This window comes from Daphnia carinata, chromosome 4 (assembly GCF_022539665.2).
Source record: "Daphnia carinata strain CSIRO-1 chromosome 4, CSIRO_AGI_Dcar_HiC_V3, whole genome shotgun sequence".
In the NCBI taxonomy this organism is placed as follows: Eukaryota; Metazoa; Arthropoda; class Branchiopoda; order Diplostraca; family Daphniidae; genus Daphnia; species Daphnia carinata.
This window is the reverse complement of record NC_081334.1, coordinates 2,302,887-2,318,680: the sequence shown is the minus strand read 5'-3', so window position 1 is coordinate 2,318,680 and position 15,794 is coordinate 2,302,887. Positions and strand designations below refer to the sequence as shown.

General features: G+C 41.2%; 4 protein-coding genes across 4 annotated transcripts; all 4 read right to left on the bottom strand.

Annotated features, from left to right (window-relative positions):
* Nucleotides 1-4: 4 nt before the first annotated feature.
* Nucleotides 5-2,670, bottom strand: LOC130695165 (uncharacterized). Its single transcript, XM_057518291.2, has 5 exons — nt 2,250-2,670; nt 2,025-2,152; nt 1,133-1,874; nt 474-1,064; nt 5-411 (listed from the first exon to the last, which is right to left on the bottom strand). The coding sequence occupies exons 1-5, from the start codon at nt 2,668-2,670 to the stop codon at nt 212-214; spliced, it is 2,082 nt and encodes a 693-aa protein (XP_057374274.1). The 3' UTR covers nt 5-211.
* Nucleotides 2,671-2,709: 39 nt separating this feature from the next.
* LOC130695167 (threonylcarbamoyl-AMP synthase-like) lies at nt 2,710-3,557 on the bottom strand. The gene has a single exon (XM_057518293.2). It carries the CDS (start codon nt 3,410-3,412, stop codon nt 2,732-2,734), a length of 681 nt encoding a protein of 226 aa, XP_057374276.1. The 5' UTR covers nt 3,413-3,557; the 3' UTR covers nt 2,710-2,731.
* On the bottom strand, nt 3,495-3,821 carry LOC132087902 (DNA-directed RNA polymerase III subunit RPC10-like). Its single transcript, XM_059494973.1, has one exon. It carries the CDS (start codon nt 3,819-3,821, stop codon nt 3,495-3,497), a length of 327 nt encoding a protein of 108 aa, XP_059350956.1.
* A 3,019-nt stretch (nt 3,822-6,840) lies between these two features.
* Nucleotides 6,841-7,578, bottom strand: LOC130695071 (uncharacterized). The gene is made up of 2 exons (XM_057518186.2): nt 7,324-7,578; nt 6,841-7,208 (listed from the first exon to the last, which is right to left on the bottom strand). The coding sequence occupies exons 1-2, from the start codon at nt 7,491-7,493 to the stop codon at nt 6,944-6,946; spliced, it is 435 nt and encodes a 144-aa protein (XP_057374169.1). The 5' UTR covers nt 7,494-7,578; the 3' UTR covers nt 6,841-6,943.
* Nucleotides 7,579-15,794: the final 8,216 nt, after the last annotated feature.

Genomic DNA, 15,794 nt, shown 5'->3' with positions numbered 1-15,794 from the left:
TGCATTTATTTAGATGAACGATAAGTGTATTCGTCACGATTCAAACCGATTTCAAATAACAGTTGCACTGCATAGAAATGCTCAGGGCGCCACGAGACGATTTCCCAACACTACTTAAAGACACATAAACATTTGGCAGTATGTAAACACATAGTTTTCATAGATTTTTTGCATAACAAATTCGAACTATTAAACGTATAGATCTGTCATGTCATAGTTCTTGATCCGACTCCGATTCTTCCACTTTCCGATTCAATTCTCTGCTTTTCCACCGCTCGCATCTCGGGCATGGCCTGAAGCGATCCATGCATTCAGAATGGAACACGGCACCGCAATACGCGCATCGAAAGGTCGTTTCCAAGTCAAAAGGGAATATGACCACATCCGAACGGCAGGCTTCACACAAAAAACCTAAAAAATAGAATGAAAACCTCAACAACTTCTATTGCATACACAAACAAAACAATGCACACCTTTCATCAAGCACAGATTGCACGCAGCCACATGTTGCTTGCCAAACTGAAATAATTTGGTCAATTGCTGAAGAAGCTGACCAGACTGTATGAGAGGCAAATCAGCCAAACTGTACGTGTGCTGATGATTGTAAAGGTATTCCTTGCCGTAAATGCGTTTGCGAAATTCTTGGCCAACATCAGCAGTTCGGCAAGTCAGGAGGAAGGCAGAGAGGTGTTGCAATTGCGATCGTACGTTGAGCAAAGCAGAAAACTCGCACTGAAAAGCGTAGATGTTGCGATCAAATTGAATGGCGTCCAACGAAGGGTCGACTTCGATCTCACGGAAGAATTGATGCACGGCGCGGCAAACTTTGCGCTTAGACCAATCGCCGTTGAGGAAGACGCGAGCGGGAATAATAACTTCGTCCGTATCGCTGTGACAGTCGGGACAGTATAGGCCACCAGTAAAGTTACAAACACGAGCGGTACCGTAGATTAAGCCAATCGGCCTTGTACATCCAGCGCATTGATAGTTTTGCTTGACAAGGTTACTTTCATGATTCAATGTCAACAGCAACGACGCCAATGGCGATTTATGATCTTTTTTGTCTAAAACAAATGCCCAAGGATTATGAACAGATTATAAAAAAATTCATGATTGAGTTGTAATGTTTTACCAGAAATAATTTCGAATTTCTCTTCGGGAGAACTATCTCTCGTAACGGATGAAGTTCCACTCGGCGAATAGTTTGGTGATTTCACCAATGAATTGCTGCCGATGTTGAAGTTTGAATAATCTTCTAACAAATCTTCAAACGTAGAAGCTTCTTCATCATGATTCTTGTCTTCGACGGGATCGTCAGTCGAATCATGGACTACATCAGCCAACCCATCAACAGCCGCAATCTCTTCTGCCAGAGACTGTGGCGGACACGCTTCCGGCGGTTCATCTTGTTTGACTTCTTCCACAGCCGGACTGGCAGCCCGACTATTTTTCAATCGTAGACGTGTAACATGAACAATTTGCGAATCCACATCTTCCGGTATTTCAGCGATATGGGAAGCCGGAAGCGATTGCGAGTGTCTGATCTCTGAAGAGGCCACAACGGCTGATGCAATGGGCTTCGGTGGTGATTGCAAATGCGCCCGCATGCCGCTAGGTATGTTTCTATCTGATTCAATAATCAAACGAAAAGCCATATCTTCGTCAACCTTCGGAACGTTAGCTGCCGCCAAGCTTTTAGTCAACGCGTTTCGTTGCTTGATGGGCTGGAGCGTCTCGTCCTCGTCCGTGAAACAAAGTGCCGCGTCCACACCTTGAACGACAGCCTCATGGACAAGAGGAGTTGGAGGCGACCAAAGTCCAGCAAGAAGTAGCGGGGTTGTGCTCCAGTTGTTCAACATGCTACTATTGACGGCCTAATGATGAAAAATAAAGATACTCAAACATAATAAGAAACAAATAAATGTATTCCTTCTCTCATTTTTTTCTGTGTTGTTCTTTATCAATCAGTTAACTCAAAGAGTCTTTCCTTCTAAACTGATAAGACATGATTACACATAATTTACCAAACGGAATTGAAGCATTTCTAGGCCGCTTAATAGCTTTCGAGCTATATCAAGATGCTCCGGGTCACGCAGATACGCTTGACGTTCATAGAAATCCCCGAGAAGTCGACGCTCGCCAGCTAAAAGGTCTACCATAAAATTGTTTTCAATCGACGAAACATAAAAGTTGAAAATGATATCGTAAAAATTAAGTCATTTAAAAATGTTACTTTACAATTTAGATACCAAGGTAGCTGGTGAACATGCCGTCGTTGAGGACGAGCCGAATCCATCCACGACAACGGCCAATATCGGTCCGCAACCATGGGCAAGAATCGGACAGGTAGTCGACCGAATGGCGATGAGAAAAGCCAAGCAAGAAAGGCCAAAAGTTGGGTGACGGTTGGCGAATCACATCGCCAGAGAATACGCTTGAAACTTTATCGATGAACGAATCGCGCAATCGATGGATAAACAAGGCTTCCAATACGCAACACAGCGTGTGAGCCGACTCGCTATTCCCTTCCACAACCGCCGTCGATTGCTGTTGTTGTTGCTGTTGTTGTCGTTGCACTTCTCTTACAGCTTCCCCCAAATGACCCGTCAATGCTGTCTTAATCAGAGCATCGTAGTTCAAATCGTCTCTCGTTTTCTGGCGTTTCCACATTTTTCTTTTAAGGCATAAAATTCACAGATTCACTAGCACAAAAACTGAAGAGAAGAGGGAACTAGACGCTTTCTGATTCGATTTCACTAGCTTCAACTAAGCCGTGTTTCCGAAGTTTTTCCACTGTAATTGTATGCGCACAGCCTGGACGAATAATACGGTATGTCCCCGGAGAGGATAAATCGACGACCGTGGATCCTAGCCGGGCATATGCGCCGTCTGGTATCGGGCCACCGTTATATACGGCCCCGAGATGTTCCCAAATGTCGGAGAATTCCTCCACAGAAAGCGTGCTCTGAGATCCGCTGACGTTGGCACTAGTCAAAGCTAGTGGCCCATCACAACTACTGGCCAGTTGACGAATAAACCACGAGTCCGGAATTCGGATGCCAACAAGTTTGGTACCAGGATTAAGCTCGGGATTTAAAACCGGGCTCCTTTCGAAAACGAGGGTAACCGGTCCAGGTAAAAGATCGTGAAGTAGTCGTTCGTTGACCGTTACCCGTCCCCACTTGGCGACGTCACTGACTTGTGAAACGCAAATCGCCACAGGTTTGTTCGTATCACGCGATTTAATTTGATAAAGCTTTTTTATAGCTTCTGAGTTCTGAGATAGGCAAGCAATGCCATACAAAGTGTCTGTTGGGAGAGCAACTACACAACCAGCTTTCAGAAGCTCCACTGCTTTTATAAGGATGGCTGCAGAGTTCTTCGGCCCGAGGAGGGTGACTGTGTTAATCATTTGACATCAGCAATCGTGACAATCAGTAATGCAAACTGAGCACGAGAAAAGGTGTGAAAAGGAATTGGAAGATTGTTTGAGCCTAATCACGCCAAAGATTGGAGCACTCGTGATTGCAGCATTTGTAGAAAGTGGTCATGGGCTCATCAGCAGAACGTGTTTGCATCTGCAAGAAGTAAGCTCTAGGGTGATCACACTTAGGACAAGTAGCTTCTGTTGAATCAACATTCTCCCAAGCGGCAGATCCTCCAAGTACATCATCCACTTCTTTCAGTTTAGGGAACGACTTACTGCTGACTTTACGGGTAATGTTGAAAACATATGGGCAAGTGCGACACGCGAATCGAAAACACTGGGGTCCTTCTTCAACACCCAAAAGATTTCCACATGTAGGACAGAACATCAACATGTTGATTTGGTGAGAAGATTAGTCTTCAACTTACTCATTCATAAATTTCAGTAGCAGAAGATTAAATTCATAAGCTTTTTACAAGATGTTACCTGCAAAGAAATAATCATTCAATCAACAAATCTTTTTGGAGAGATCATGAACAGCTTTTACCTCGAACCTCAAAAGTTCGTAAAAAATGTGCTCTTTAAGCATATCCGCCCATGCTTTTTCGTCAGCTAATCGAAAGAACGTTGCCAATCTTAGATAATCAAAAACAACACGACTACTTCGGGTTTTGCACACCAGAGGAAATGGGGGCTAAGAATTTTCCAACTTGGCCTCCCCTGCACCGCAACATCACAGCCCCCTGATTGGTTCTCTCCCTCTCCCACCCTAAAGCCCCTTCATTTCCTCCTGCTTCTCTCTCCCACATTTATTTTGAACCGTACCGAACCAATTGAAAAGTACCTACCCGAGTAATAACCGATTGGCAATTTTTCGGGTAGATCGGTGCGATTTGACAGTTCTCCGGTAATCTCTTTCTCCCAGTAATACACGATATATTAAGATTATTATAAGCATATTTGTTGTAATGAAATAAGAGGTGTTGATTCTTCAAATTTCGGGGTTGTTCTTTTGGATTTCCGGGCGTCTTTCTTCCTCCCCGTGGGCATTTGGGTCGGATCACTGGTCGGTAAAAAAGAAAATGAGTTCAAATACTGCTTTGTACTCTTCTTGTGCCCGTTTCATGTAATACAATTATATTTATGTTTTATTTATCTTCATTTAATCGCCATATTTCAAGTTTAAAGCGGGTATGTTGCACCGAAAGCAGCCGTTTGAAAAGCACCTGGCCGGTGCGGGTTTCACACGTCTAGGGGAATCCCTCCCTACCCCCTTAATGGATGAAACTAAAATAATTTTTATCGCTAAAACTATAGGTCCAAAATCAATAATTTTTACAGGAATGGATAGCTCTTGTCTAGGGCTATCCAATTCTGTAAAAATTGTAAAGAAATTTTCATAAACAAAAAAGTTTGAAGTGGTACGGTATTTTTCACTTATGTCGACTGGGTCGAGTGTGTTCCTAGAGCGCAAAAACTGTCTAAAAATTTTTTTGTCAACTTTTTTTGTTTATAAGAATTCGTTCACAAATTTATATAATTGGATAGCCCTTGATGAGAGCTATCCATTTCTGTAAAATTTATGCATTTTGGACTTATAGTTTATTTTATAATAATTATTTTAGTTTCGTGTACTACGAGGGGGGAGGGGAAACTACTTTGGACCCCTCGTTCGGGCATTGTTTTTAATTTTAGAATTCTAAAAATATAATCATTCGATTCGTCTTAAATTAAGGAATGTCGTGGTGTGATTGAAAAATTAATATCATTAGTTAAAGTTCAAATTAACGTACTGAAGCGTGTTGTGGAAACATGCTGTTGCTAAATAAAATAATTTTCTGTAATATTTAAATAAAATAATTAAAACACATTTAATTAAGGTAAAAAGCATTGTATTGCATAAATTAAAATGTAAAACAAACAATACATTTACATAATAAAATATGCACACAAAAAAAAACAACAACAAAGAAATGAAGGCGCCAAGGAAAGCTCGTCTCAGCTGCACAACAGAGAAATGTGGGAGCGCGGGAAAGAGATGGAGAGGGCTTAAGGGTGGGGAGAAGGAGAGAGCAAATCAGATAGTCGAGACCCTTACCCCCATTGAGATGTGGTGGCCAAGGTCTCGATCCTTCGAGACAGTCTCGCTTTTGTCTCGCAGAGACTAAGTTGGAATTTTCAGACGACAAACTTGTGAAAATAAAAAAAAAGTTATCGCACTTTTTGCTGGCACATCGAAAAAAACTATTGGGTCTATTATTAGGTCGTATCACATCCTTTTCAACGTTGATTTTCTATTTTGTGACGTTCAAGACTAGAATTCCCAAGGACAATTATTTTCCCGAGTACAACAATGGCGGAATGGGCGCCTCGATCAGCAGGTCGATGCGAATTCTGCGAGTCATTATGTAAGATAGATGGTGCTGACGTCAAAGATCTTGGGTAGACACATGGGTTGATTGTTTGTGGGTTTTTGCACCCTCCTTCATCTTGGAGCAAGAAACAAAAGGGCAAACCACTTATTAATTACATATCACTTGTTCGATCAAGAAGCTTCTTTTTAATCATTCACTCTTTCCTGAGTTTCGCTGGGAGGGGAGACAAAAATTGTGTGACTAATAATTAAAGATAGGCGGCAACGGTGTCGGCCATTCGCCGATTGTAAGAGCTGCACGTCACTGAACAAAAGGTTATCCTCCGATTCTATTAGTTGGTTTTTAATCATAAATGATATGACCTTTTGTTTCAGGTTTCTTGCCCAGATTAGGACACGGACAGAGTGTAACAAAACAAATGTACAGTCTACACGACATCCCCTGATGCGATTCATCGTTTATCCTGTGACACCGCCAGCATTTGGACCGACGCCCGATGTATAGTTACAGCCGCGGGGGATGTGATTCTGGGCACCTTGACAACAAAGCAAAGGTAAAGAGAGCGGGAATTAAGTCGGATGAAATGGAGGACGAATATAGATATGCGAAAGTCTCTTGGTTTTCAAGAATGGCAAATTTTGTTTTCGCACATTTCAGCCATGGAAACGAGATGCTAAAATGTGGAGTGTTTCATTGCTGAGCCAAGTGGTTGCCAAGCCAGAGTGATTGAGAGCTTCATGTGCAGTATCGATTTCAGCATTGCCTTTACGAAACCACTGTTGTTGGCAAGTCCTCAACCACCCAGAAAAAGAACAAAACATTGAAAGCATCTGCTTAAAATCTAAAGGACGTGTTGGCAAATCCACTCCAAGCCTTTTTTTTTTTTTTTTTTTTTTTTTTAAATCCATTCCTCTTCGGCAGGTAAACACAAAGCATTTCTTATGTAAGTCGTTGTGTCCATTAATGAACACATTCAGTAAACTTCCATTTATATTCTCTAGGTGAACGGTATAACTAATTGCATGAATATGTGAAATGTAAAAATAAAAACTTTTTGTATTCAAGTGGATTGGATGCATAGGGGAAAGGTGGCTTTTCATGACATTGGCAGGATGCCAATCGACAAGCTAAACAATGTCTATTAGTTCGACACGGATTTCAGCCCGGGAACGAACTGCGCACCCGTTCTTACGTTTAGATCGAAATCGATGGGACGTTGGTCTTCAAATTCCGCTCCTGCGTCTTGCTGTTTGCGGTTGTCTGCAACAGCTGAAAGTGTGGGTTGGGATGAGATGGACGCCCGTTGTTGTATCTGCGGAACGGCTTCATTCGAATGACGTCTAGACTCGGTCACTGGAGTGTCTTCAATCACGCTGCCAGAATTCAGAGCCGCTCGCTGGTACCTCCTGAATAGACAAGGTGATTGGACGTAATTGACAACATGTAAAGTTCATCACGAATCACTCGAGCATCATTCTGAAATAAAACCGACGTAAATTAATTTTAGGGTTTCATCTATACCTGTTGCTGACAAAGGACGATTGTTTATTGTTGCTGGATCCCTTCGACGGTGTGGCAACGCTGGATTGATCCGGCCGTGGAAATGGATATCTGCTGCCGCCTTTAACGTAAACGGACGCGTTAACTGCGACCATAAACGCACAGCAAACGATCAACACGTGCAGTCTCATCGTGAGCGATTCGAACGGTTGGTGTAGCCGTGTGATGATCGTTAAGATTAGAATGCAACTGATGAGGAACTGTGATAGTCAGAGCTTTTTATATACGGGCGTTTCGCTAGTGGAAACGCTGCACCCGCATTTATTGGACAAGACAAAAGAAAAAGGGGGGCAAGATTTCCTCTTTCGTGATCGGGAAATCCCACGCACTTTCACGATTCGTCATTTTGTGCCGTAGTCGTACAGCCTGACTTATCAAAGTTGAGCTAGCTTTACGTTATTTAGAATATCCCTTCGAGCTTCGTATTTTTCCGTCCGTCCACTGGCACAAATTTTCGACAGGTCTTCTTTAAGGTCATCTTTAACGAGGGCATTAACGCTATGCAACGTCGATTACGAAGTAGCTATCATTTGTTAGGGCGAACGATGGGGTTAGTACATAAAATTTGCGCAATGGTGTGTGCAATAACGATAGCCAAAAAAGAAAATTTGCGATATATTTAAATCAATTCAATTCTCTGCCTATGTTGTGCCTCGTTCGTTAAAAAGAGGCCCTGCTGATAAATGGCAACATGTCATGATGATCCAGCATTCCACTCTACGTGGATTGCAACGAAATTGTTTGTGTTGTACCTCTTGAATAACAAAGCGATTCGCCAAAGCGCCGTAAATGTTAAAAAAAAAAACATCGGTGAAGATTTATTTGTGAAGTATAAATATAAGATGTGTGTGTAAAGGTCATTCAACAACGTCTGAATAACGCGGAACAAAGTTTTCCCGTTGCCCACACTTGGCGTGCAGAATGCAAATGAAAGACGTGACTTTGTATGAATTATACTATCGCAGTGACCTGTGCACCTGAACGTGTATGGATGTGCTACAAAGCCAAATTTTATGCTTAACACATTCCGGAAGGCAATTTCGCTAAATCAATGTAGCATTATAATTCGTACATACTGCGCAGTTGGTTGCGTCATCAACGTCGGAATAAATTAGGCGTATTCAAGCTTACTAAGAATCGTTCACGGACACATTATTCATATACTGATGCTGCTGGCCAAAACCGCCATAAGCGAATCCCATAATAATAAAACAGCATGTTCCTACTATTGCGGAAGTGTCGATATAAATAGGCATCATGTGTGCTGTATGTATAAACTCCCCATAAATTCTATGCAAATTTTTAATCCCACAATCTGAGACCGGTTATTTCCGCCTTCATCCAGAATCATATTATATTCACACATACATCCGACTTTGCGGTTGATTATTTTATGACACACACACACATACGAACGCTGATTTGCGGTTTACGTTGGCGGACGCGGATATGACGTAAGCTTCTTCATTCGCTCGGTGCCTTTTCAATTAAAAAGAAAAATACAGATAAAACAAAAGAGGTTGCGATACGATGGCCCACGTTTGTTTCGCGGAAGGGAACACGAGCAAAACAATGAATTGGCAAAAAGGACGAAAATGCTGCTCGTGTATAGTTCGCCTTCTTTCTAGACCCGTCTTTTGTTTCATCGCTGCGTTACCTTGGATGCAATTGTGTGACGGCGATGGGCAACAACCGGACAAAGTCGCTATGTTCAGGTTTCTGCGCTTATTGTCCTACAAAATCTGAACGCGAAAGCCTCTAAATACAAACCGACGTGCATAATAATTTATGTATACCCGCCATTTTTTTTTTCATTCTTAACGGTATATATAAGTCTGTGTTATGTTACCTAGCCAACAGCAGCGCTTGCACCTGTAGTTGTTTAAGTCGGTCGGGATTGTTCACGCGTTACGTATTGATTGGTTAAAATCATGTAACTAACCGAGAGTGGATACTCCTGTAAAGGGCCCTTTCATTACGCCCTACAGCGTATACCTATCCAACCCGTACATGAAAGAGCCATTTTCAATCTTAACAAAAGACGCGCTTCATTTGTTAATATAAGAATGTCGTAACACCATTACCGATGGCTTACGTAGCGAAGTCAGATATTCATGATTGGCAGTCGGATCAGTTATGTAATATAAGATGGCCTAGTATATATGGAGGCTTGCGCAAATTGAAAGGAGAAAGCGAAAAATGAAATTTAAATTAGAATTTCATTTTTGTATTTCTTAATACGGTTTTCTTTGAATTCTCGTGCGGCCATCAAGCGAAGCCTTTAGCTGCCAACCATCGAGCGTGATCAAAGAAAACTAATCTACAGCTCACGATAAACGACCGCAATATCAATCGATAGCCACGTTATACTCTGTGCTCAACAAATCCTGACTTATACAGCCAGCAAAGTCTTTCCATGCTCTTCCGTTTGTCACGAACGTTTAACAGTAACAAGGTTCTTTTCTCATCCTGTTTTTTTCACTTCCTTATCTGCGTGAGAGCGGCCGACGGACGTAACGAAATATTTTTCCCTCCTCACGGCTGCAATGTCAGATTATAGGCTATTTATAGATGTCCAATATTACCACTTACGTATCGAACGGGAAGAATGACGCATGCCTACGTTCTGCGTCGCGAATCTTTGCACGCTAATATGATGAACGTACTTGTGCGTGACTTCCTTTCCCGATGTTCCTATACAGGCCTTTAATGGCTGTTATAGGGTTAGCCGACTGGCAATCAAACTCAAAGGAAAAGCTAGAGAAATAAATTAAAGAAAATGTCGGTCTTGAAGCTCTCCCGTCAGAACGTCTTCCGTTCATTATAGATCTTGTCTGTACATGCAGACTATGTTCGCAACAACAACAAAAAAGACACTCACTATTATGTGTAGTCCTTTCATCAGTTATTTACGTTGAATATAATATAGAGGCCCATTTCTGAAAAGGGCAGCATACAGCTGCAATAATTACGGACGAACCACGTCACATATTATCCTTTTTCCCTTTGAGCCTTCGTATGCAATGCTGGAAACTATATCCGTCTTCCGCCCTCTGGCACGTCGTTGATATACAGGTAGCAGTATACATAGCCCCGTAATGGGTCAAAGAAAAAAAGGTTGTAAATTATAAATTAATTTTCATGAATCATATAGGCATCTCCGGACATCTCCTCGTGCAGGTAAGGTGGTTGGATATATCAATGAGTGTTCTGTCTAATATACACACCTAGTGCTTAATTATGATTTGGACTCCTCGATTAGATGATATAAAAAAAAACACACTGCATTTTGAACGCAAAAATTCAAAGGGAAATGTATTTAGGAAATGCCTTGACTTGTGACGGGTGCAATCTTTCGTGTATAAACTTCCAAGTCTCGCTAGCAACATCCGGCGCTTCTTCCGCCACTGTCTCTCTCCACCTCGGCCCATCGTCAATTACATACGAAAAGGAAAAAAAACAAAGCAAAAGGGGAAAACTTGTTTAGCGAGTTGTCGACAGTCGTCACGTCAATAACTCGAACTATTTTTTTAGGGGGAGAAAATGGTGGATCGTTTTGCAATATAAGATTACACGAGAATAAGGTGCTGTACTTTTAAGCCGGATATCGTCTTTATTTACGAAAGCATCAGACATGCAGAGATAATAGCTTTAGATGGAGTTTATTAGCGGACAGCTCAGCGTTACCGGATGCCTATACATGCAGAGGCTGTCAAGAAAGGAGAAACTATATACAGTGCCTTACTACAGGAAAGAAATAGCACAAGGCACACAAGGGAGGTCGCGGGAGAGGAAGGAGCACTTGAACGACGTGGCACATGTTGTCGCTGTAACGTGCAAATGAAACAGGATGGGATGGATGCATGTACGTAGAGTAATTTGCTTCGAATGCCGAGCTGTTGGATAAAGTCGTTGTCATTTGAAAAGAGAAGGCTCTTTCAGCCGACATGTTGCAGCCATTTTCTTGTGGCTAAACTCTTTAAATATGTACCATGTGCCGTGTTTATTTTGCTTCGCTGTAAACGGACGAGAAATAGTGTTGTGTTAATGGATTTTCTCGCACTCGAGTGTGCGAAAACTGGCAAATGTTTGTATTATTTTGCATTATGGTGACGACTGGCAACCCCGTCATTAGGGTACAAGAACCATAGCATTTTTCATTTGACATGTGAATTTGCGAATGGCCTATCAATGGCTGGGCAAATTGTAATGAAAAGCGATAAGTGTCAAAGAGATGGAAACAGAACAAAACGAAAGTTAGGAATACAGAGTGATATGCTTGTTCTTACAAGACAATGGCGCTTTTAATCTATACAGGGAATTGATATCTCGCATCTGTCGCGATCTCGATGGCACATCGCATCTCCGAAATTCCAAAACTCGGATGTTTTTTTTTATATCTCGTTGTGTCACAATATGCTTCATCACTGTCACCTTCTCATCAAATAAATGCATCATTCGTGTATACAATGGCTTCTTGCTATAAAAGGACGCCATCAACAACAAAGGGAAGAGCCATATTTTTTTTACCCTTGTGACGTAAATCCCCAATGTGCTTTTTGTTTCTTTCATTTTTGTTGTCTTGTTCTTCCTCCTCCTTATTTTTTTTTTTTTGCTAGATTCTGAAAGCTATATCAGCCATACGAGCGTGATGGGTATTAATGATGGCAGACTCCCGATAAGGGGGAAGACCCGCACACAGGGTTGCCGCCTTTCAACTGTCAACCCAACCTTCCCTTTTTTTTCCCCTACCCTTCCCCTCTTTGCGTGACTTTATAAGAATTTTGGTGAAGCAACATTTTCTTTTACGGTCGTTAATTTCCATTGTCGTGTCTCCGGTTGACCGTAGGCGGTATGAAACACTCTTCGGAGAACGGAAAGAGAAAGCGCCGTCTGAAAATGCATATACGCTGTACACTACAATCAACAGGAGTAGATTTTTTTTAACGTAAAAAACCATTACGAAATAATAAATAGGGAAAGAAGAAAGGGCGTGGGTCGAAAGAGAAAAAAAAAAAGGGGGGGGGGTGTCGTTAAAATGTGCATGCAGATTTTTTATTTGGCTTATGATCCACTGCTGAAGAAACGGGTTTAATTCAGATTTTCTTTTTTGTTGTCTGTGTGTATCTGCTTCAAAAGATGCATTTTCGTGAGCCATAGTTGCTTCGTTGCATGGCTAAGTTATATTGATCATGTAGGTCACGTGATTTTAGCTCTTAAGCGAGAATATACAGGATAAATGTTCATGTTTTAATGGGGTACACAAGTAATAATAATGACATCAATTATAATTTTTGAATTTATTCACTTTTTTAACAATATCAACAGCTTTAATACGATGAAAAGATACACGTACAAAAGTCGTCCTATAAAACTGTGCTTATCCCATGCTTTGTTAAGTTTTAGTGCATCTCTGTGGCAGTGTGGTTATCGCGCTCGCCTGGAGAAACGGAGCTTGAGTGTTCAAGTCCCGAGTCAGTCCAATATGATGAGTCATGTCATACACCATTCTGAAAGACAATGTCGATAACACAAACCCTACCGAATCAAACAAACCCTGATTGGACGCTAAATAAAATTTTTTCTCCATATTGAATGCAAGAATTTGATTTAAATAAGTATGACGTAATTATATGGATTTACATCGTTAATAGACGTTGGGAACATAAGCTTGTTGGTGTAGTGGTCAGCGATTTCGCTTCGTAAGAAGTGTTTAATCGGAGGATGAGTGTTCGATACTCGATTAAGCCTAAAATGATGATGATTTGTTAACATGCACTACCAATGGAAGATATCATGTCGAAAACATACCACCTAATCTTCTGATATAGGCTATTTATTTAAAGGTTTTTTCCGAATTTTTTCCCCTGTGTAATGTTTCTAGGGCAAGTAAAATGTTGGAAGAGTTCCCAGCGTAATATGTGCTATCTCGTACTATATGGAGAGACTATTCGTAAAGCTTATGTCCCACTTCTTGTCATGTTGTCATGTACCGAATCGGTCATATGGTTACAGCGCTTGAACGAATGCACGACAATGAAGCGTTCAAATACATGAAATGTCCTAAATGATGAGTACTCATGCACCACACTGTAAGACAATGATGATAATCGTAGTCTCACCGAATCAAACCCTGACTGGACAGATAGACATTTTGTCATTGTGTGACTGTTTAAAAAAGAAGCATGACTGACGATGTTTTTAAAATATGCAAACAGAAAGTAATGTAACACGTCCAAACTTGTGCAGTGAGTAGTGAGTGCGGATTGGCAAGTCAAAACGAATTGAAGAATCGATGTTCAATTCCACGCTCAGTCTTAAATGATGATGATACGATTACATGCATCACCGACTGAAGATATCATGTCGATAATACCCCATTCAATCTTCTGAAAGGCTGTTTTATTATTAAAAAAAAATTGCGAAAAATCGTGTTCTTTCTTTTGAAGGTCGGTCCACCCCGTTTGTTTTGGCAGACTATATGATGGAAATAAAGCGCGAAAGACGAAGCAGAATGTAAGAAAGACAAATGTTGAACGAAGAGTTCCTACGGTATATGTGTACCATCCATTATGGAGAGACTTATTTGGAGAGCGATCATGTTCTCTCCCATTCCCCTCCCCTTGCCAATAGGTCTTGTATATATATATACTGTATATATGAAAAGGAAAGAGAACTGCACTTCCTACTGCCCATTCTTCTGATTCTTTTCCGTCTCCCTTTGCCCGACTCGGAGACGAAATTCTTTTGATTAAAGCTCGATGATTATTTTTGTTTTTCCCCCTTTTTCGTTGTTTTATAGTATTTGACCCCCTCCGTTTTCGACACCGTAGAGCACTGCATCTCTATCACGCTCAATCCCCTATTTTTTTTCTTTTCTTTTGCTTCCCATTTGAGAAATGAGAATGCCGTCTTGCGTGTCAATCTCCTAGTCCGGCCGACAGTCAGACAGCCTCTTTTTGTCTGTGTGTGTCTCTTCTGTATTTGTTCCAGATAATAAGCAAGTCCAGCCGACACGCTGGAACTTTGCCTACATCGCCTTTTCCCGCTCTTCGACCAAATCCAGTCGACTTGAAAACTTGGAATAGAAAATTAGATGTGGATGTGTATACGCGGAGTGGGAGCTATTTAGCCGGGGTGGTTGTATACAGAAGCATTTTCACGCGTTGCTCACGGTCGAATGAACGCCGAGATGGGAATGAGAACAGAGATTGGAATATACAGTGGCAAGCCAATGGAATTGAAATGAAGACTAGATGAACCCGAAAGCAGCGTCTTTTTATAGTTCCCTTTTACTTTCTTCTTTAGAAATCAAAGAGCATGTTTAGTATTATGATGCACGGCCAGTCTTTTCGTCACACAATCTAAAATTCTTTTTTATTTCTTTGTTTGAAGTAAAACGGATTTCTGTACAAATTCTTTTGTCCGTGTTCACTCAATTCCTCTTGAATTTCGTTGTGAAGATAGTCAGCAACACACACACAAAAAAAGATCGTTCTGCTTTCGGACTAATGTGATAGAGAAGTCCGTGAAAAGAATCATTTTCAACAGACATTTATACGAATGAAAACGGGCGAAACTTTTGCAGAAAGGGTTTTATTTCTTGATTTAATTAAAAGTATGAATACTCACTGTCCAATGCATCTGTAGCAAATGATTAGAAATCTCGTTGAATTGTTTACGTTTCACTAAGAAGCGCATATGAGCTTGATTTATTCCGCCGTTTTTGCTACGATTCAAATGGATATGTAGCCTAAAGGTAAGTCGACTTAAACTTCAAACTTAACTGACCCCAACACGTTTCCATTTTAGAATTTGCAAAACTGTTAGGCACGTGTGCAATTTACGTGTCATTATACGAGTCCAATGACTGGGGCTTTTAACCGAGCGTAATATTCCGGCCGTTGCTAATTTAAACCGAATTTTGTACGTACGTTCGTTCCCAAGGAAAAATGAACCTGTCGGTCGTGTTCCATACCCAACCAGAATTACGCATTGCTATGTGATGCAGATTATGTTGAATCAATCAGCGTATCGGATAAGAGCAACTGGTACCGTGTGACCAACTGTTATTAACGTGTACCCATTTGCTTCGCAGAGCATGGGAACACATGCACCTGAGAAATCTGTGACCAGCCTGTATATAAAAGGACATTTTTTCAAACGTCCCACTAGATCTGTTTCGATATATACTTCAGTTGTGACCCAGGCGGGTTTTTATTCAATTAGTTTTTCACTCCCCTCAAAAAGTGTAGATAGAGGTTCCGAGTCAATATTTATAGCGCGGATGTGCTGGAGCACCCGTTCCAATTTCCACGGTTGCATCTGCGAAACGGCCTTCTCCATTTCCAGTTTATTCTTCTCAAGCATGTTGTATTGATTTGTATATAACCTCCTCCCCCTTCCCAGTTGATATATATACATATACAAAA

What these genes read in the sequence shown, in the direction of transcription:
- LOC130695071 (XM_057518186.2), bottom strand. Translation starts at nt 7,493, where the DNA reads ATGAGACTGCACGTGTTGATCGTTTGCTGTGCGTTTATGGTCGCAGTT. An exon ending in TCGTCCTTTGTCAGCAACAG is followed by an intron (nt 7,209 to 7,323) that starts GTATAGATGAAA and finishes TTGTCTATTCAG; the next exon opens with GAGGTACCAGCGAGCGGCTC.
- LOC130695165 (XM_057518291.2), bottom strand. Translation starts at nt 2,670, where the DNA reads ATGTGGAAACGCCAGAAAACGAGAGACGATTTGAACTACGATGCTCTG. An exon ending in CATGTTCACCAGCTACCTTG is followed by an intron (nt 2,153 to 2,249) that starts GTATCTAAATTG and finishes ATTTTATGGTAG; the next exon opens with ACCTTTTAGCTGGCGAGCGT. An exon ending in GAAATTCGAAATTATTTCTG is followed by an intron (nt 1,065 to 1,132) that starts GTAAAACATTAC and finishes CATTTGTTTTAG; the next exon opens with ACAAAAAAGATCATAAATCG.
- LOC132087902 (XM_059494973.1), bottom strand. Translation starts at nt 3,821, where the DNA reads ATGTTGATGTTCTGTCCTACATGTGGAAATCTTTTGGGTGTTGAAGAA.
- LOC130695167 (XM_057518293.2), bottom strand. Translation starts at nt 3,412, where the DNA reads ATGATTAACACAGTCACCCTCCTCGGGCCGAAGAACTCTGCAGCCATC.